Source organism: Mugil cephalus, chromosome 3 (assembly GCF_022458985.1).
Source record: "Mugil cephalus isolate CIBA_MC_2020 chromosome 3, CIBA_Mcephalus_1.1, whole genome shotgun sequence".
Classification (NCBI taxonomy): Eukaryota; Metazoa; Chordata; class Actinopteri; order Mugiliformes; family Mugilidae; genus Mugil; species Mugil cephalus.
The window spans coordinates 19,711,850-19,733,581 of NC_061772.1; the positions used below are offsets into that span (position 1 = coordinate 19,711,850).

The following is a 21,732-nucleotide window of genomic DNA, read 5'->3' on the forward strand; positions in this document are numbered from 1 at the left end:
GACCTCTCACTCTTTCTTTCTTTTTTTGACACGTGCACACGTTACTAATACGGCAACAGAGAATGCAGTGACTTCAGTGTGACACAATGGCAAGACAGGCGAGGTGTGCGCCGGCCTCCGCTCTGCGACAATTCCTGAACGGCGTAGTTGTGAAAAACGGATAAAGGACCAGACTTGTGCTATCGCTCTTCCTGCTCAGTCATCAGTGTCACATTTCACCATGCAACAAAAGAGATTCATGGACATCCGCTGGAGCTGGCACCTCGGCTCTCTGTGTTCATCGACGATAACAAAGAGCAAACTGGTCATTTTGTCGGAGACGGGGTGTTTGAGTGGCGTGTTTGATTTTTTTTTTTCCCGGAGCGCACAATTGTGTTTGGGTAGATACTGACTCTGTTTACATCACCCTTGGATTGAGCGGCTATTGTTTGGATATCAAACTATTATGTTACAAATCAAAGCAGGTCTTGGTAGCCCACTGTTCTGTCTCCTCTGTAATAGTGCGTAAAACATCATCTAAACAGTCTGACGGCTGCTCTTTATTAGGCCTTTTCAGAAACATCTTGATCCCGACCGTCAACCTTGCTTTTAATCTCCGTTCTCAGCTCAGGAATGCAGACCTCCAGCCAGCAGCACGATGTAAACATTATAAACATCTATACAACTTTCCAATGTCTTACATGAATACCAACGCTGACCTTGGCTTATGAATATTTAAAGGAAAGAACAATCATACATTCCCTAAATACAGAATCATGTGGTAAATTTTAGCTGTTAAAGTCGATATTCACTCATCCTTCAAACTAAATTCTTCATTAAAAAACCCTTTCTTGTTAACGTGAGTAACTGAAAAGATCCTTGAGTTACATGCACAGCGGCCAAAACTTAAAAAGGGTTGTGAACTCCGGAGTTAATGACCTACGACTGCAAACAGACAGATCCCAATGACAAACAAACACTGCCATGTTTGCCTGGCAAGCTGAGCAGCTGTGATAATTCTCCCCTCTGTGTCCGCTATCTAAACATATGCATACATTACCAGTTTCCAACTCTGAAGTGTTTGCCTGATGCCAGTGTGATCATTTCAACGGGATCAGCTATTAATCCTTGTGGTGTGCGTGTGCTGCCTTTTGTCCTGAAGGCAGACTGCGGCTGCATTGAATTAAAGGGGCATCTAAGATTAGCCACTCGAGCAATAACAGATTATGTATTACACACCTAAGCTAGAGGACATTACAGTGTACCAGCACAGCAGAGGTAACTTAGAGTTCCCCTCCTTACAAATTTTAACTGGAGAATTGTAATTAGGAGTTCAAAATCAGCTGGACGCAGTGATCGACAGAAAAGTGTTTAGACTCACGACTCTGTTTAGTACGACTCACTGCAATAACGGCCGCATTAAGTTAAGGGACGTGTACGGGTAACTACTCGGGTAATATAAGATCATATATTATAAGTTAAGCACAGCTAAGCTGGAGAGCATTACAGTTTATCACATTACAGCAGAGGTGACTTAGCCCAGATGCTGGCCCAAAGTTCCCCTCCTCGTAAACGTTTTCTGGAGAAATTTTGATCAGGAGCGGAAAATCCGGACAGAAGAGTAACAGTGGCATTGTCATCCGAGCAGTTGATTTTGTTTACAACACAACGTCTTCCTCCACTGGGATGGATAGATGCTTTATTTATCCCAAACTGGGAAATTTCGCAGTTGCAGCATCAATGTACAGGCACTCGACACCGTACATGCTGTGTCATCTTTTACTATCGCTTATCCTGACTAGGGTCACGGGGGTTGCTGGAGCCTATCCCATCTCATACATACTGTATAACAAAAAAAAATAACACAACAACTTTATACTATATACACAACAAGAATTATTATAAAAGAAGTGAATTGCAAAAAACTGAATACAAAGAAAAAGAATGTCCACAGTGTCACATGACACATACAGATGGAGCTGAACAGGCAGATTTCCTGTAGCGTTCTTCGAGACAGCAGAGTTGTCTGAGTCTCTTGGAGAAAGAGCTCTGTTGTCTGGCTATCATCAGGTGGAGAGGGTGGTCAGGGTTATCCGTGATTGGTAACAGCTTGTTAAGTGTCCGCCTCTCCACCAACACTTCAACATATATACTTACGTGTGTTTTCACAGGCTTTCAAACGACCTTGTAGGATCAGCTCCATCATCTTAGGGTCACCTGAAAACAACACACACACACACACACACAAACACACACACAGCAACATCAGTTTGCATAATCTAATTGTTTTGTATTGGTAAATACAGCACATTGTTAATGCTAATGTTAACATTTATTCACTGCACTAAAGAGGTGGGTGCCATTAGATGGGTGTTTAGAAAAAAAATATATCTCACATATTATGCGAGAATGAGGATTATAAATGGAACATGCCCCAAGTGCACTTACAGACAATAGTAGGAATTTTTTTTTTCCATGAGAGAAAGCCATCTGTTCACATATAGCTGCTAGCTATGACTAATTAGTTATTTCAAAATAACAAAATCGGAGTTTAGAGGTCATGGCTGTAGAGAACTGGATGCAGCAGCTTCGTTTTCCCACTATTATGTTAACTTTAACATTTTACTATTATGTATAGTTTCCAACCTTTAGATTGCTGCATGTAAATTTCCCCCAAAACCTAGCTCTGTTTATGTGGCATTAACTTGTAGTCTGTAAGCACGTGTCTCATAATGCATCTGTAGAATTAAATGATCTGCACCTCACTTGGTGACGTTGGAGGCTCACCAGGCTGACCATTTTCATCATTTATCAATAAAACGCAACCGGGTTGATTTAAACCATCATTAATGCTCCTCACGCACTCATCCTTCAGCACAGCAGTACGGAACAAAAACTATATTCCACCTAAAATGACAGAAATACTATAATCAGTGATTGCTCAGGTGATAAATGTGTAACAATGGTTATTGGGCGTGAGTCAGATTGTTTTCAAATACATACGTTTCGCACCAACTGCATAAGTTCCATTAAAAAAAAATAAATAAAAAAATCTGTCAGAGATATCTCACATTATGAATAAAAGAAGGACTGGCAGTTTTATCAGCCTTTGCAAGCAGATAAATTGAACTTTTACTGCAGGATAAAATAGATATTCCGGTAACAATTTCCTATACATATGCTGATACGTACGCGCCAGTCATCTGTATGCATCTACGGTACATCTTCAACAAAGTCAAAACTCATAAATCGCACCACTGACTCTTCTGCCGTCTTTATTTCCTCCGTCCCACTCATCACTGATTGACTGATTCAGATTGTTTTTTGACCGTCTCATCAATCAAATTCAAGTAGTACTTTGTGAGTTTGCACATTAGGCGATTTACATACATTTGGGCACTTTTTCATGGGCACAAGTACAGGATGTATTTATTTTATTTTCCCCTGAGGGGTTACTATGTCATAGCCTGGTGTCAATTCTTATCATAATATGAGTCTTGTAACCACTGGAATTTCATTAAGGGGGGTAAATGCTTCACACAGATTTGGATAGTCCTACAATCACTCCATTTTGAGCCATTTTGTTGTAACGACATAAAATTCAGATGACATGAGTATTTTGCCTTTACTGTCCTGTCCATCACAACGTAAAGTCACATCAAAAGACACAACTGGATATAATCAGTTTCCAATAGAGTAACCCCCAGACCAACTTTCTGCTACAAAATATATAGGGGCACGTCATGTCAATGAAAAAGCTGCAATGAAAATTAAGAAAAAATGTTTATTGCATTTTGCACCTCTGCTTCCACATTGGTCTTGCAACATCCGTGTAAGTACTGTTGGTCGGTGCTTAGGCTTAATTCTGCTCACTTTACCTGCCCAGGGACTGCAGATGGAAATTAGCTTTTAGCTAAATCTGGTACCCCGAAAGAAATAAACTGAATAATAATAAAAGAAAATTGAGATTGCGTGGGGAAAAGGCTTACTAGAACAGCTTTTGATTCTCGTTTCGCAAATTTTTTTGCTATTTAATTTGCTAAACCTCATGTTGCAGCCCATTAGCTGGGCCCACCATAAATGTGTGTGTGCAAATTTATGCTAAAGTATTGCTTTTGAACTTGTATTATCATGCCTTCAATGGTGTACTCTGTGTTGCTTTAAAGTACATTAGATCATGTGGCAATGTTCTACAACAAGTTTAATATTAGACAAAATGCTCTGATGTACCGGTTATGGATTGACAATTTCCAAAACAGGCAGACATCTCTGATCCATGGACTGATCACTTCCTGTTTTATTTTGAAATCTGTTGTTTCTGCGCTCTCTTTGTTTCACTTTAGTTTCACTCAAGGTTTTGTGCATCACCTGTGCGTTGTGTATATGCACCTCTTGCTGTTTATCTCACAGTTGGAAGATTATCTTTGTACTCTTCTAGCCGAGCCTTTCAGACATTCCTTGTGCTTATTGTTCCTTGCCTTATCCCTCTCACGTTTATTATTTGGGGATTTGGGGGATTCTTGAACTGTTTACTTGAGTTTTGCTTTTATCCTGCCTTGTTTGCTTCACGGATGCCCTCCCATCTATCAACTGTACTAAACCTTGACATGCTCGTGTAGAGAAATAATACAAAGCCTAAACATTCACCTCGTCTTTCTTTCCAGTAGTTTGTTGATGTCTTCGGCAGACGTGACCTCGAACACTGGGAAAGGGAGAAATTCTTTATAAACAGCCGTTATTTCAAAATAAACCCAAGTCCGTTCAGCACATTCAAGTATTTAAAAGACAAACTAAGATGCAGCTGCTGTGACCTAGGTCACTCAGAATCTTCACAGACTTGTCCGTTCAGCCCTTTTACAAAACTGCACAGACCAAAATAAATGTCTGTTGTTGTTTTTTTTTTTTTTTTTTAACCACGCTTGCAGGGTAGCTCTAGAGGAGCCAAGTTAAAAACCAGAGTGATCCACAGACTTTTCCTCCAGCACCACCCGGAGCTCGTAAGTGAAGCGTTTCAAACTTCAGAGAGAAACGAGGTGGAGACAGCTACGTTACCCTGAAGATGAAATGCGAGAACTTTCATCACCTTTACTTTTATGCCTGCTAACATTAACACGAAGTTTAGTTGCATTGTGAGCACGTTGGAGAGGTTTCTGATAGGGGATTTCAGGCATCTTTGTTCTGTATTACACCCTTGCACAGCTGATGATGTGGGCTACAACCTGTGAGTAATCACACAATGGACCAAACTACCGCAGTTTGCACAAATCACACCGAAATAAATTACTAAGACTGAAATAAACACGAGGAGACATAAGGAGGCAAAGTATTTCCAGTTTCCCACCAATTATGTCAGTTGTCTTGATAACTTAGCAGCTATACTATTTAAAACACCATGCCATTACAATTATCCCACAATACTTGGGCCTATTACACAACTTACTCCCCTGTCACCAAAAAAAACAACAAAAAAAAATGATTTTCAATAAGGCTCCTAACAAAAGTAGTTCATATTTATAAGCCTGTGGACCACGGCATATCAGAAGGAGCAAGTCATATGGCCCAGATCAAAACCTCCCCTCGACTGAAAAGAAAACTCTGCTAATTAAACGCTTCCCGATTAATTCAGCTGCTCTAATTAGTTGGGAATTTATTCCACATCAATATTTCACTATGTCAGCAGAAACGCCGCCTGGGCCGCGGGAGAACGGGGAGTACGGCTTCTATTTCTTTTCCTATTTCTATTCCACCAGCCCGCCCACATCACACCAAGATACGCACACGGACGCCTGCCCCACTTATTTAATCATTTGTCTTTTAAGATTGATGAGTTGTTTTCCTGGATGGCTGGCTTTTAGGAACGGGGTGATGCAAGAATTTGAAGTCCAGACTACAACTCTTGGTGTTTTCAGCCATGGCCTAAATATACTATGACTTATTTGTTGACTTACTAACTTAAAAACTAGCTAACTGACAATGTTATTTTGAAAGTTGTTTTAAGGATTAAATCATGTGTATTTTACTTCACTTCTGTTCTTTTATCCTGTTTGAATGAGACCCCTAAGGACGAAGCCTCCTGCTGAATGACTATTATCCTCAAAGATAAATAGTAGACTCTTTTTCACTCATTTTTAATTTGGTTCTTTTTTCTTTTTTTTCTGTAATTTAAGTAACAATTTAATGTCGGTGACAAAGTTATCCTGGGTGTTGTTCTTCACATGCCGGAGGTTGTGACAAAATTAAAACCTAAATGGGTTCCATCCATTTAGGAAATGAGAAGATTTTTATTATTTCATTTCTTTCAAGTGACATTAAGGAAGGTTTTACTTCACTTTATGTGCCACAACCTTTGACAAATGGACTGCATTTACTTGTTGGGCTTAGTTTATTTTCATTTTTTATTTTTTTGCCACAGGTCCTCTGGTTCCAGCTGTGTCAGCTCCTTCCCTGTTTCTGTGTCCTCTGGAAGTTATTCAGGAGCATCTGTTCTTCAGCAGCCACATTTCTAATTTATTTTTGGAGTTTCTGGCAGATTATTTTCACAACATGCTGAACACACATTTGCTGCACACTGAAAAGGAGGGACGGCACACTGTGTTTCAATGTCAATACGGCCCGAAACTAAAGAAAATGCACAACTATGGTGCGAGCTCTGCCGTATTAGGAGGCAGCCTAAATAACCACGTAGCAGATCAGATACCGTCTCCCCCTCTCTTTTACTCAATCCATCTCCTTTGCGCTAATTACACACGCGAAACGAGTTTTGTGGCACGCGCCGAGATAAAGTCAGCAGCAAATGAAAGGGAGCTTTATAAGTGAATGCTAAGTCAACTGAATGCAGACGTTTAAGCGCATTCACAAGAGAATTTCACACATCACAGATGCGAGCAGGGGCCAGCAGGAATAGAAGTGGCACAAGAGAAATGCACGATGGGGAACAGTGCCGGGCGTGGGCTGTGCATAAAGACTGTATAAATATGGACAACGCGTCATATAACTAAAATGAAACCTGATGAAAAATGAAACATAGACACATGAATATGCATCAGTATTATATTAATACCATATTAAAATTACCTAAAATGGCAGAAACCATCCAAAAGAAATATTTGACGTCTTCTTTAGTGTTTTAGTTTGACCCAGTTTGGATAATTGCTGGTTTAAGCGTATATATACACTCATCACATGCAAAGTTTTTGTACCTGTTGCTAGTGGCTACACAGGACTGGCTTCATCACTGCTAAAATGGCAAGGGCCATGGACCAGATACTAAATGAGCAACAGAAACCGACCCCAGACACGGCACTGACAGGGAAGAGGTCAAAGTCATTGACCAGGAGTCGGACTACTGCCACAGAAAGACCAAGTGTCCATCCTGACCGTTCCTGGGCATCGAAGGGCTTTATGATCATCGCCATAAAAGACTACCTGCTACTACGTGACTGGAGTTTCAACTGATCTAATTCAGCCTGATGAAGAAAGAGGCTTTTGAAAGCCTTTATAAAGAAAACTGTAAAAGAAAAAAAAAAATAAAAACTTAAATTAATATTATTTGTGCATTATGGTGACAGATATGTTATGGAAAGCAAATAACATTCTAATAATAACTTGATGAAGTGAATGATTTGTGTCCCATCCATCACTCCTGCAACAAAGCCAGAGCTTTGTGAAACAAAATAATACGTATTTTGTTTAAATCAGATCAAATCATCTTGTGCATTTCCTAAATTCATCTCAGCTTTCAGTCAACCTCATTTCCGCAGGATGAAGTAAAAAAAAATCTTCTCAAATGCCACAATAAATCCTCTGTTGTCTTTTGCTTTTGTTTCACTGCTTTTGATGCACGTAATAACGTGAAGGATATGGCTTTGGTCCGGAACTTTGCTAAGTAAAAATGGTGTTTTATTTCCTCCTTGTTTTCCAGACTATACATCAAAAACTTGCCTTTTAGAAGCCTCCAGTCACAAAGGCAATAAAACAGAAGTTGGATAATGAGCAAAACCTCTGACACTGACAAAAATCCATTTTATTCCATAGTTGATTTATTGTGTTTGTTTCAGTTTGATGCTTGATGCCTTTGCTGCACTAAGGAAATGTCCTTCTTGTTTTAGTAAGTGCATTTCAAGTTGTTTTTATTTTTTTTTTACGATTTGATAAATTGTCATAAATATCATTAAGGTCGTTGAAGGTCTACATTTTTTTTTTTGAAGACAACTGCTCATTTTCTTCTAATACAACAATGAGATAAATGTTTTCATTTTTTTTAAATGCATTTTTTTTACAGTCATTGTGACACTTTTTATTTTATTTCACTACATTATTATTTCACTGTATTAAATGAATGCTGCAATGAAATCTTCAAAACAGCACCTGCTGGGCCAACATTAATAGAGATATTGCATGCAATATGTTCACAAAGAAGCTTCTTAATAATTCAAAGAATTTTAAATGAAGAAAAGAAAATCAGCTACATTGATACGGGTGTTTAACAAAAATCGTTTATTTTTAGGGGGTCTCTTCAAGATTTTTCAGGTCAAGGACCCCAAACTGATGGAGAGATTAAGTAGGGACCCCCCCACCTACTATATGTGTAGTGCATATAGCAGGTAGCGGCTGTTTCACGTATTTCATGTGTTTGTGTAATGTGCTCAGAGCATTGATAATCATTCTGATTATGTGTGTTGGTTTAAATGAAAATAAAGTGAACTAAATACAATTCTTTTGTCTTTACTGTCCAGGCTCTCATTTCATTGTGCCTCATATTTGTTTATAATCTTATATCTACAACACCTAATTTGCTCTACTTTACTTAAAGCTGACAAATACCACCTATGATATTAACATAGTCATTTATAATATTGTGCATATGGGGTAAAGATGCCAGACTCAGTCCCTAGTTCATTGCACCTTTTGATTACTCATAGTAACTTATATCTGTTAATAATAGTGTCATATTCTTGTCACTTTACTTAGAGCTGACAAATAGCACTTATGATATTGCATAGCCGTTTATAAGTGTGTGCTGTAGGGAGATGTATTCATTTTTTAACTTTATTACATATATTCATAGCTACAGATATAAAGCACTATAGGCGAAGTCAAAACTCATTATGCATCACTATACACATTTAGCAAAGCAAAGTAGTTATGATGCATCATACAATTAACAAGTGACTAGGCAGATATTGATATATTTATAATGCACTATTCAGATTAAAATTATAATCATTCATAACCAGTTGTCATAATGCATCATTATAATGCCTTATAGACACCTTATAAAACATTATGAGTGCATTCATAGGGCATTATAAATACAAGTGTTACCTCATTTTTTTTTTTTTTAATTTCAAACTTGTGCAACAGTAAGGTGGGGGTAACATCTTCTGCCTCCATTTTTCCCTTTTCTAAAATACGTTGGATTCATGTTAATGTGTATTTAAAGAAATTTAAATTTGTGTTAAGAAAATTGTAAAAAAAATAAATAAATCTAAAGATTGTCTAATCATTCAGAGATTTTGCGACCCCACTGCCGTACCTCCATGGTTTAAAGTGTCACTGCGGCTGTGTGACAAAACATTATGTGGCGTTTTAAATAATTTATAGAGTCGTGGACAAGAAACAGGAGGAGCGACGAAAGGAAAAACAACAGAAGAAATGAACACAAAGTAAAGAGGTGATTAAAGAGAGAGAAAAAAAGAAACCACCTACAAGGGGAAAGCAAGCAAGGCCCTTTGCCGCTACACGAGAGCCCCGTTATCGATCAAGCACAAATCGCTCATTCACCCCACTAACGGCTCATTTTAGGCCGGTGTGAGAACAATTTTAAACAAAGGAGATAATTAACCAAGCCCTTGGGCCCCAGTGCCATAGGAGTGGAAATACAAGTGTGCGGTACACAACCACTTTACCTTCATTAACAGTGTTGTGGGCAGTGAGTCATTCGGTGAGGAAGTGTGCTGGTGACCTTTGTAGGGTGCTCGCTTGTGGTCAGTGATGAAAAACTTTTACTTAATTTACCAGAAATAATTAGCTGAGCCAGGGAAATGTCACATAAACTATATATACATACATAACTGTATATGATACTTATTTTGTTTTGGTTCCAGTTGTATCACTGGACTAGAATAGTGTTTTAGGAGGAATTCAACATAAACGCAAATTCTCATACTCAAAGTGTACCAGTATTCAGAACAAATAGCAATGTAGGCAACAAGAATATATAAGAGTAAGAAGGCAATTATAATACGAATAGATACATTAATGTAAAAAATATAAAACATATACATACAAATATGTACAAGTATAAGTGAACTTGTGTTGTTGCTATGTAATAACATGGGGTCTTGCACAGTGAGAAGTAATTGGACATGGTGAGTCCAGAGTCCAATAAATACATAAAGAAATATGTACAAGTATATGAAAAGAAAGTGAACATGAGTTATTGCACGATATCAGCATCAATATGGGTTATTGCACAGAAGGAATTCATCCAAACAGCTGACTCAGAGTGCCTGACCCTCAGAGTGAGGACTTGTACAGGTTGATGGCCACAGGCAGGAATGATTTCCTGTGGCGCTCTGTAGTGGATCATGGTGCAAACAATCTGGTGCTGAAAGAACTCCAAGTCATGGAGTGGGCTGGACACATTGTCCTATCTGATACCACTGTCAGAGGGTCCAGCTTCACTCCCACAACGTCAGTGGCCTTGCGGATCAGTCTGTTCGGTCTGTTGGCGTCCGCTACCCTCAGCCTGCTGCCCGAGCACACAATAGCATAGAAGATAACACTGGCTACCACAGACTCATAGAACATCCTTAACGACGTCAACTGTGCCAACTTTCAAAAGCTTCGCGGAAATGTTCGTCTCAAAAAGTTAAAATGTATTTAACTTTAAAGTATTTAAATGAAAAGCTACCCCATACAGTTCACTGAACTTTGTCAGCTGGCATACCAAGAGATGGTAATGCAGCTAATACACACAATCCCCGAGATACCTACACTGTTCGCACACAGGCTATAAAAACAAGATCACACAACTTCACTAATAAAGACTTTAATTAGTCAGAGGAAGTTTATTCGCGCAAAGGACCCAAAGGGATGAGGGGGTTTTAAAGTGAGGGGATGAAGAAGGTTGAAAGTGGAGATGGAAGATGATCCTTAGCCATGGAGGATCCCCAGGTGTGAGGAAGGGCCAAGGTGGGGGGGCAAAACTCAGGCTGCAGCTCCCTTCCAGCCTGAGGGAAGAGGAATGAAACAGAAAGAAAGAGCGAGCACAGAAACATGTGTCATAGTCTTGTTTCCGAAAGTTATATTAACTTAATTTGTGATTTGTGATGTTGCCATTTTTAGCCACTTTCTGATGAACCACAGTGGTAAAAATACACATGTCAAGAAAGTCTGACAGCACTTAATAGGAATTATTGGATATTTATTGGATAATTCAGCTTTTTTCAAAATTGAATACATGCATTCTTACCCAGATCAGCCACAACATTAAAACCATTGACAGTAGAACTAAATCACATTCCCCATTTTGTGACAATACAGTGTTCTGCTGGAAAACTTTTGGACATGGCATTTGTGTAGATGTTATTAGGACATGTACCACCCACCTAGACCAGACCCCATAGCAATGAAACTCCTTGATGGCGGCAGCCATCCACAGCAGGACCTAGCCTGAGATAGACACACACACAAAAGTGGTTTACAAACAACTCAAAGAATACAAAAAAACAAAACAAAAAAAACTGACCTGATCCAAAAATGATCAAGTATCTGTGGTATCCACAGAGGCCACTCTCCTCTACCCACAGGACCCAAATGCCCCCACTAATAACATTGTGTTGCCAGACGGACAGAAGGCCCACGTCCATTCTCTGCTGAGTCACAAGTGTGATTTTAGCACAACCTGCTTTGTATTAAAGTTATTTTGGCCGTCACCGATGGTTGGTGGATGACACTGTTTTACATGGATGGGATGAGAAGAAAGTTATGCCCCTCAGGCTTACACGTAGGATTGTGGGGGTATATATTCGGTAGGTAACAGGTTGAGGGATTCACTCTTCCATTCAAACATGGCCACAAAACCGATGGGAACAAATTAGGGCGGTGTGGGAAATGAGGAGAATGAGTCGGAGCGTGAAGCGTCTGTAAATAAAAAATGGAAGATGACACAGTTGGGAGTAGCAGGCAAACTGCAAGTCAGCATGAAGAGAGAAAGGCATGAAGTGCAGTGTCGTGTGCAGGATCGTACAGGTGCAGTTTGAATGTTTCACAGGGAAAAAGAACAGCAGAGAGAGGGGAGGAAAAAAAGGATAGATGAGCAAATGTCGGGAGAATAATGAATGGCTCCAGTTAAACCTAACCCAGGCCTTTCTCTGTGAGCTTCTCATATTCTCTCTTTGTACATGTGGCTTTGCTTCGCTTCCTCATTCAAGGACATGAAGTGCGGGTGAAAATGAACCTGTAAATTACCTTATAGGAATTAATGTGTGAGGTCACCTATCTTGACACTTTTTTTTCCCATTTGCACACCTGCATGTCTACCTGTCCTTCCCCGGAATGAACAGAAGAAAAATGAATGCATGGGAGGCTTCACTGAACCAAACGGCTGCAGATTGTCATCATCCCTCTCCGCAGTACGTCTGTTGTTTCCCACTAAAGCCTGAGTCATCAGACTTGTCCTGCTTTGCGATGACCTACTGAGCAAAACTCAACCTGTCAGGCTGACACTAATAAATAGGACATGTGCATCATTACTGCAGTCGTATTTCATGTAGCCGAGATAAGGGGACAATGGACAGGTTACTGTATACTTAATAATTAAGGATTCTTAATAGCTCTACAGTGCTATTTAATTCTGAGAGGATAGCTCATCCATGTTTTATGACCTTAGCTCATCAGAAGGATGTCCTCCTCTCTGGGCTCTAAAAGTCTTACAAGGTTGGGATGTTTTATGTGAATTTCACCATCAATTAAAGGATTTAAACCACAGGGAGTGGCTTTAGACACACACATTGTGGAGGAAAGTTGACCCATTTCAACAACGAAACCTCTAAAAAAAAAAAAATGTGGTAACCTTTAAAGGCTGATACCAATGATCATGACTCATATCGCTTCTGTCATCAGAAAATCCTCCTTGAAACCGCTATGGAGTGTATGTACCATTAGTTTGCCTGTTTCAGAGAGATTATCCAGGATTCACATGCACGCCTGTGTAAACTACAGCCATAAAAATGTAGATCTCAATCCCCCTCCAACACACGTAATGGTCAGCTTCTGCCTCCCCGTGTTACATTTCATATGTTTTGTCCATCCACTCCTTTTTTTTTTTTCTTTTAAGTCTACTGTAACACTTCAGACTTCTTAAGAAGGACCTCTTGCTCTTTCTTGTCTCTAGACAGCGAGGCAGCAGAGTTTGGTATAACCGCAGCAAGATCAAAGTCGTAAAAGCTGTATAGGCTGGGAAACCAACTTTGGTCCACAAGGGAGGATTGTATGTGCTTAAAATTAAGCTTCCCCGTGGAGTGTACCAGACAGCTCAGCCTCACCGGCCTAATATCTATTAACCCAACCTGCTGGAAGATTCATTACGTACAGACCGGACCAGCACAACACCATCACTGGATGAAACTGTAGCCTCAAAAGCCTCATTTAATTATAGCTATGCCATTAAAAATGTAAAAGAAAAATATGCTCATGCACTTTTCTGTTGAAATAATTTTGAGCCAGCAGTTGTTTCATTCCTAATCATGCCTTCCAAACATGTTTTTCCAAACATCAAATGTTCAAATAAAGGAGAGCAACATGCAAAGAAGGTGCATTTAAATGATGCCATTTTTGTCATTTACAAGTGGCCACCATCCATCACAGATGTTTGCTGAATGAGACTCTGAACATTAAATGGTTGGAATGATAAGTGACACTAAAGCAACGTCCTCTTAATTCAAGCCGATGGAACTTAATCATCACAACAGGTTGGGGCATTCATTCAAAAATCATATTAAAAGGGAACTGTGATGTAGTTTCAAGGTGTCATTTGTTCCCGGAAATATACACCATCAGCAGATTCTAAACTCCCTGTTCAATTTAAACTGTAGAACACGAATTAAATTTAGTTTCTCAGTCATTATGAAGCTTCAGGCCTCCGAGTTCATTTCCTGTGGTAAAAGGTGCCATCTGGAAGATGGATTTAATCAGTGTTGTGGGTGAGGGTGAGGACGAGCAAAGCCTCCTCTGCTGGCCTAAACTTTATCAAAATCACTGGATTTTAACATTTTCCCATTAATTTAAATGATTCCCAATAGCCTATTCATTTCGTTCCTTTAACCAATCACATTTCAAGTTCGTAATCTCAGGCCTTCTCCACGATGGTGGAAGGAGGAGAAACTATCAGTTTGACTGCAGATCTTTGGATGCACAGAAGGAAAAGGTGGATATTGTGAGGGAAAGGCCACCCAATCGCAGAGCTAGCTAGCCTGACCCAGCTGGGGAAAGGCGGGTGTGTCAGACGCTTTCAGGTCAACAACTATGAGCGCTACAAAGTTAAATTATATGTATACTGTATGTAATTACATCCTGGCAAATTCCCCCCCATTTGTTACTTTCCAATTAAGTTTAGTATTCAGTGTAAGGTGTTGAAGACAGTTCTCCCTTTTGATGGATGTGTATCCAGAAGTCTTTATGGCAATGCATAATAACTGGATCCAGAATTTAGCACACTCCTCCAGGGGCTATAACACAGAATCTGTAAAAAAAAAAAAAAAAAATGTGTTGTATTTTATCCAGTAAAGCTGTTTTGTTCGTCTTTATTTTCCATTTTGAGCTTGTTTCCTGCAGGTTACATAAATATCACCCTGTAATGCTGGGTGGAGATATCCCAGGGCATCGTGTAGACGCTCCAGAGGTCCTATGATCCAAGGTACCACCTGCAGCATCTTCCTGCATTTTTGTGCAGCCTAATAAAGCGTGAAAGTCTTCCCAGCTGGCGGGGGTCAGGAAGCCAGACCGTTTTGTGAATACTGCATCAGCTACAGCAAGTCATTTCTCCCCTACCTAAACCTGAGCAAAAAGAAGCACAATGTGCGGTCGAAAAACACTCACTGATGGATGGGTTGTGTAGGCAAAACCGGGTTGCACAACCTCTCTGTTCTTTGTTATGTTCTGTTGCGTACTTTTGTCCTTGCTGAGATCACATACCTGTCCATGGGCATGGCTTACACACTCTGCTAACACGGTACACCAGCAAAGTGGCAGACTGTTTACTGTGGCAGAAAATATAACGCCAACAAACAACACTCACTTTTAGCAATTTTCCAGCACCTGAGCAAGGCCGCAGTGGTGAAAGAGGAGAACGATGATGTGTTGGAGACAAAGTTTACACAGAAAAGTCAATGTTTATTTGCTATTTCCCTTTTTTTTTTTTTTTAAATCCACCATTACAAAACTTGTAAGTCAGCAGACAGGCAATGCTGGATGGAGACAGACAGACAGCGCTGAGGAGTAAAAGTCCAGGTAATTTTGCAGTGGTGTAAAAGCTTCTCATATAAGATCAAGTAAAATTACCAGCAGTGGATAAGGTCTAATTAAACATGTCTTCATTTCTACTTGACGGTCCCACAATCATCCACCAATGTATCTTCACTGGCAAATATGAGCACTAATCTAAAACTGATACATTGTATTATGGACGAAAGACTGCGTTAAACAAACCGGCTGCTCCATTTCGAGCATGTTGGATGCGATGAAGAGCTGCTGTTAGGAAGAAAACGAAAGGGTGAACAACACAGTCTAAATGAGAACAGCTTGGTGCATGGAGTAATTAAGACACGTGTGTGTATGGATTAATTGACGTGCTTTGCATAATTAAAAAAAGAAAAGATAATTATTCGAATCATCAACATGCGCATCGCCACACCATGCTGCTCACAAGTTTACACAAGCAAGATAAATGAGAATTTGCTGCCACCTGCTGTTTTGAACTATAATTACTTGCTGCTTTCTATGTAGAGCATATGGGGGAAATCATAGAAAAACACACACACATACACAATGATGAATGTGAGATGCTGTCTTGGGGTTAAAATGAATAAATATTAGTGACTGAGACATCTAGGTATCTTTATTATCACACTATCTTTATTTTAAAGTTTGGATGAAATGACACCTGAAAAAATAGATAGAAAAATGATACATTGCAATTGTGTTAACAACTCCTAAAGAAATGGTTCCAGCTCAACTGTTCAAACATGCATAGTTTGATGGAATATGTTACTTTTGGTGTCTTTGACCATCACTAACTATTAGTGTCTGTGATCATCTTGTTCGAGCAGCACAAGGTCTAGAACATGCTCCTGTCTTAGATGAGCGTGTCTGTAGTCTGATAAAAGACTATATCAATAATATAATACAACACAACATGACACAAGGTTTCAAATTATGTCCGTGTTAAATTTTAAGAGATTTACATGTATCAGTACAGAGAAACGTTTTCTCTCAGGGAGAGTGTAGTCCTTTAATCTTGCTGTGATGTAACTGTACGTGTGGCTCTTGCACGACCTGCATTTCCTGATGCACAATTTATTCCACATAGGGGAGACGCCTTGTTCCAACTGTTGAATCCAGTCAGAAACTGCATCACACAACATCAGTTTATGATACAGCTTGTATAAGAAAAAAGAAATAACATCCATTAAAAAGACTAAAACCCAGAATTGTGTTCATCGTTCAGTTATCTCCAATTATTTGACATACATAGTGCTGCTGGCTTTTTAAATGAAGGCCACGATGCTCCAGTCCTTTGATGCCATTGATAAAGTGGCTGTAGAATGTTCTCAAATCCATATTTTTTAAAGATCTTTATTAAACAATGCCATCAAATGAAGGTTCATGAGAGCCTTGGTTGTGTGTTTCTGAGGACAAAATACAGAAACCTTCCTACTTTGTCCACACTCCATTTGGAACCCAGTGGGTTAGTAATTTCAAAATGATAGTAATACAACTGAATTTGTAGGGGAGTCTGTTTTTCAGAGAACAAGGGATGTTTCTTGCAATAACTACCATCGTGGAAATTCTCAAGTATGTTTTTATGTGAGCAATTTACAAACACCAGAATTTTCCAGATTTTTAAAGAAAGCTGTCTTTCACCGGGACATGATGAAGTGCCTGTTGGTTTATATCAAATCTAACTCCTAACATTATTTATTCTGAATGCTCCACAAGCCACCATTTCTGTTTGGAATATTTAATTGGTTAGTTTCTCTATTACAGCAGAATAAATAAATAGTTCAATTTTTTTTAGACAGAGCACACAATACATTTATGTTTAACTTGGGGAGTGAATAAAACAAATAAGTTCTGACCAAATGTAGCATAAAAGAAAGGATTCCCTTATTTTGTATGATTGAAAATGTGCAATACCACCACTTCCTTGGAGTTTAGCAGTAACTGTTGTTTTGCATTTTCTTCAGGAAAACTTGATCCTGTTCTCTTTACAGCTCAGCAGGACACCTTACAGTGCATAAAAGATGAACCCTGGCCAAACTTCTTGACCTCTGGTAAAAGAAAAAAACAGGTGATAGAGGGAACATTTGTTCATGTAGGTTATGCCTAAAGTTGAAGAAAAATACTCATAGATGTGTTTCCTGAAAAATAAGCACACTGTAGATGAATACATCCAATTTAAAATAAATAAATAAATAAATAAAAATAATTTAAAAAAAAAAAAAAGTTTCGTTGTTGTACTTTGATTATGCTTTTACGTTGAAAAGCCCAAACCGGAAGTGTCTGTATCTGTCTGGACTGTATCCAAAAGTCAGATAACGTCTTCGTTTTAGTTCATGTTGATACTTCTGTTTTGACACAGGAACTTATTTAGTTTGCTCGTATCTTGAGATGACCATGGCCGACGCCACGGATGGACCCGGAGAGACTTTTATTTTCCGAGCGGTCAGAATAGCAGCGGTGGTTGCTCTGTATTGGTTCGTTTCAATAACAATGGTCTTCCTCAACAATTACCTGCTGGACAATCGAGTCTTGGACGCGCCGCTGTTTGTCACTTTCTACCAGTGTCTGGTGACCGTGGGGCTGTGCTGGCTCATGCAGCTGTTGTCCAAAGTGTGCCCGGGACTCATCGACTTCCCGGTCGTCAGATTCGATTTAAAGACGTCCCGGGAAGTCCTGCCTCTGTCCATCGTCTTCATCTGCATGATCACCTTCAACAACCTGTGCCTGAAATATGTCGGGGTGGCTTTCTACACGATCGGTCGTTCCCTCAGCACCGTTTTCAATGTGCTGTTTTCATATTTTATCCTGAAACAAACCACGTCTTTACAAGCCCTGATGTGCTGTGGGATCATACTGGGTAGGTCCGCTTCACTTTTCCAGGATGGGACAGTATTTTTATTTAAATGATCAGTGATTTGCACCTTGCAGAATGTCCTCAGATGCGTCTTGTTAAACAAACCGGTCGACCCAGTTAAACCCGGTAGTGTGCCATAAAATACTCTTTACATAGAATGATGCACCTGTTGAACTATCAGCGCGACGTCCGGTAAATGTTACGCCTACAGGTGTAAAGTGATCGTTTCAGGAAGGGATCAGGATGTGTGTGATTGAGGTTGCGTGTGATCCGGAATGTGGAGGTGGTGTTGTGGATGGTCGTGTGAGGGAAGGCGCACCAGCAAGAGTGGGTGGTGTAAGATGATGCCTGAACTTACTTCAGTAACTTTTTTAGTTTTTCTATCAGAGTAATATGGTGTTCGTTTTCTCGGCTCTGGTGTTTAAATCTGTTACTGTAGTGCGTACTCTGCTTCGATATCCGTGCGTCATGGCGCAAGGACCAGAAACAGGCCACCACATCCTGGAACACACACAGCCTGCAACCTTGCTGAAACTAAGCCCCCCTATGGTCCGCACTCGCGTTGCTCTTAAGCATTAATAAAGTTAGTAAAGCATTCATGTCGATTACTTTGCACCACAGTGTGCAAAACTTTTTTTGTGAGCGAGCAAAACACAACTGCCTGATCAGATTTTAGTCTCTAAAATCTCAAAATAGATTAAATAAAATAAAGATAAAATCGTTTTTGCACATTTTTTTCTGAGGATATTGATGCCTTCAAATGGAACTTGGGAACTGTTTTCTTTTAATTGTTTTTGAAAAGACTGAGGCACAGACTGTTCTAACAGTTAAATATTTGCACTCATGAAATTCATGTGAGACTGTTATTAAGATTTAGCTGACAGTACATAGCTGACAGTACAACAATAGTTTGAAATTCCCATTCATAGGGCACCGTTCAGAGCAAACTTTGGAAGTATTGTTGAACCATTACTTCTAAAGACAAATGAAATCATGCACAAAACTATACATAATTACAATGATGTAATACGAAAGAGACCTTCCAAAGATGCTTGACTGTGCACTGTTACGTCTCAGTTTTTGACATATTCTTGCCTCTCAGGTGGTTTCTGGCTCGGCGTGGACCAGGAAGGCATGACCGGTGCCCTCTCCTGGTCAGGCGTCTTCTTTGGGGTCCTCGCTAGCGCCTGTGTCTCCCTCAACGCCATCTTCACTAAGAAGGTGATGCCCGCAGTGGACGGAAGCATTTGGAAACTGTCCTACTACAACAACATTAACGCCTGCATCCTCTTCATCCCGCTCATCCTCGTGTTTGGAGAGCTGGGCCGACTCGTCAACTTCAGCGGCCTCACCAACCTCGGCTTCTGGGGGATGATGACGCTCGGAGGGGTGTTTGGTTTCGCCATCGGCTACGTCACAGGCCTCCAGATCAAGTTCACCAGCCCGCTCACGCACAACGTCTCGGGGACGGCCAAGGCCTGTGCTCAGACTGTGATTGCGGTGGTGTACAACTCTTCCAGTAAAAGCCTGCTGTGGTGGACCAGTAACATGTTGGTCCTCGGTGGCTCGTCGGCGTACACTTGGGTCAAAAGTCTAGAAATGCAGAAGTCTCCTCCCAAACAACCTGAGAGCTCAGATAAGGAGCAACTACTGCCAGGAGAGAAGAGCAACACGGGAGTGTGAGCTCCGTAACTGGGGTACTCGCAGGGTAACCTGCAGCTTTTATCCATGTGGAGAGAGAATGTCAAGCAATGAAGCACTTATGTGAATTTGATTACTTAGTCCAAAGTTATTTATTTTCTTTTTAGAGCCATTTCACAACTATTTTTAAAATGATGTGTATTTGAAAAAGGTGAAGAAAAACCTATCGCACAGCTGAATGTATCACTGTCTCCACTCAACACCTCATTACTAGTGGTTTGCAGTGGCATTGCATAGTTTTTTTAAAAATATTTTTTATAAAGACACCAAAGATTTGATGTTTTATCTTTATCTAAAACCCGCTCTTGTGATTTTTTTAATATCTGCTGTATGTGAGCGTGGTGATGAGGTAACTTTGGAGTCGGCTGGTTCAACACATTCCAGACAAATGCTTTAGTTTTTGCACATCTGAGACACACGTGCCTTTTTTTCTACTATATTTCTACATTCTGTTCAGACTCCGGAGATAATAAAACTGCTGCGTTGACACTGGAAAATTGTCTGTGTGTCCCTACTTCTTTAACACACATTTAAATAGATCAGGAATCAATAAAGATCAGTACTGATGACAAGTGTCAGTATTATAAGCTTGGAGTTTGAAATGTCATATTTGACTTTCTCGTCAAAAAAAAAGGAAAGAGAATGTGTTAAAGTATTTATTGTCACTCCACACTCCCTGAATGGAACTTTAATTTAGAGACTGCAATCAATTATTAAAAGGATGTGTATCTTAGAAGTCTTCATGACAAGGCAAAGAATAACCGGATCCAGAATTTAGCACACTCCTCCAGGGGGCTGTAAGACAGCATCTGTGAAAACGCTGTATTTCAATTAGTATAGCTTTTCTGTTCGTCTTTGTTTCCAAATATCTGAACATCAGTGTAGAAGCTCCAGAGGTCCCATGTGCCAAGGTAGCACGTGCAGCATCTTACTGCATTTTTGTGCAACCTGCTAAAGTGAATGTCTTCCCAGCCAGCAGCGGTCAGGAAGCAAGACCATTTTTGTGAATGTTGCATCATCTGCGGTGAGGCATTTCTTCCCTTCCATGTACCTGAGCAAAAAGAAGCACAATGTGGGATGAAACACCCACTGACAAATGTGTTGTGTAGGCAAAATCAGGTTCCACAACTACTATCTCCTCAGAGGAAGATTGAGGAATTTTTTTCTTGGCTCAGATCACATATCTGCCAACGGGCGTTGCTTACACACTCTGCTAACACGGCAGCAAAGTGACTGACTGTTTCATGTAGCAGGAAATATAACACCAACAAACAGCACTTTACTTATAGCAATTTTACAGCAAGTGAGCAAGACTGCAATGGTGGAACAGGAGAACGATAACAGCGGGAAGACAGTGGGTTGGACACAGAGCCGGGACAGAATATTAAAAAGCGCATGACACACTGTCGCTCCTACTTCTTCTTTTTAAACACACCTTTGTGAAGGCTGTATGCCTGTATTAAGAAAGTGTTATGGTTTGTCTGTCTTTTATTTTGTGATTCATGTTTTGTGTTTCCGGTTTTATTTTTTGCCAAGTTTCTTAGTTTCCTGTCAGTCATGTTTCCTTGTGGTTTTGTCATGTCTGTCCATGTCATGTTGTGTTTCCTGTTTTATTTTGTCAAGTTCTGGATTTCCTGTCTTGAGCTGCTTTGTCTCTTGATTGCTTGTTGGTCTCACTTGTGTTGATTATCCTC

The 21,732-nt window shown here is 39.9% G+C and overlaps 1 protein-coding gene across 1 annotated transcript; it reads left to right on the forward strand.

The window, feature by feature from the left end:
• Positions 1-17,740: 17,740 nt before the first annotated feature.
• On the forward strand, positions 17,741-20,535 carry LOC125004970 (GDP-fucose transporter 1-like). The gene is made up of 2 exons (XM_047579831.1): positions 17,741-18,340; positions 19,440-20,535. The coding sequence occupies exons 1-2, from the start codon at positions 17,872-17,874 to the stop codon at positions 20,018-20,020; spliced, it is 1,050 nt and encodes a 349-aa protein (XP_047435787.1). The 5' UTR covers positions 17,741-17,871; the 3' UTR covers positions 20,021-20,535.
• The last annotated feature ends 1,197 nt before the right edge of the window (positions 20,536-21,732 follow it).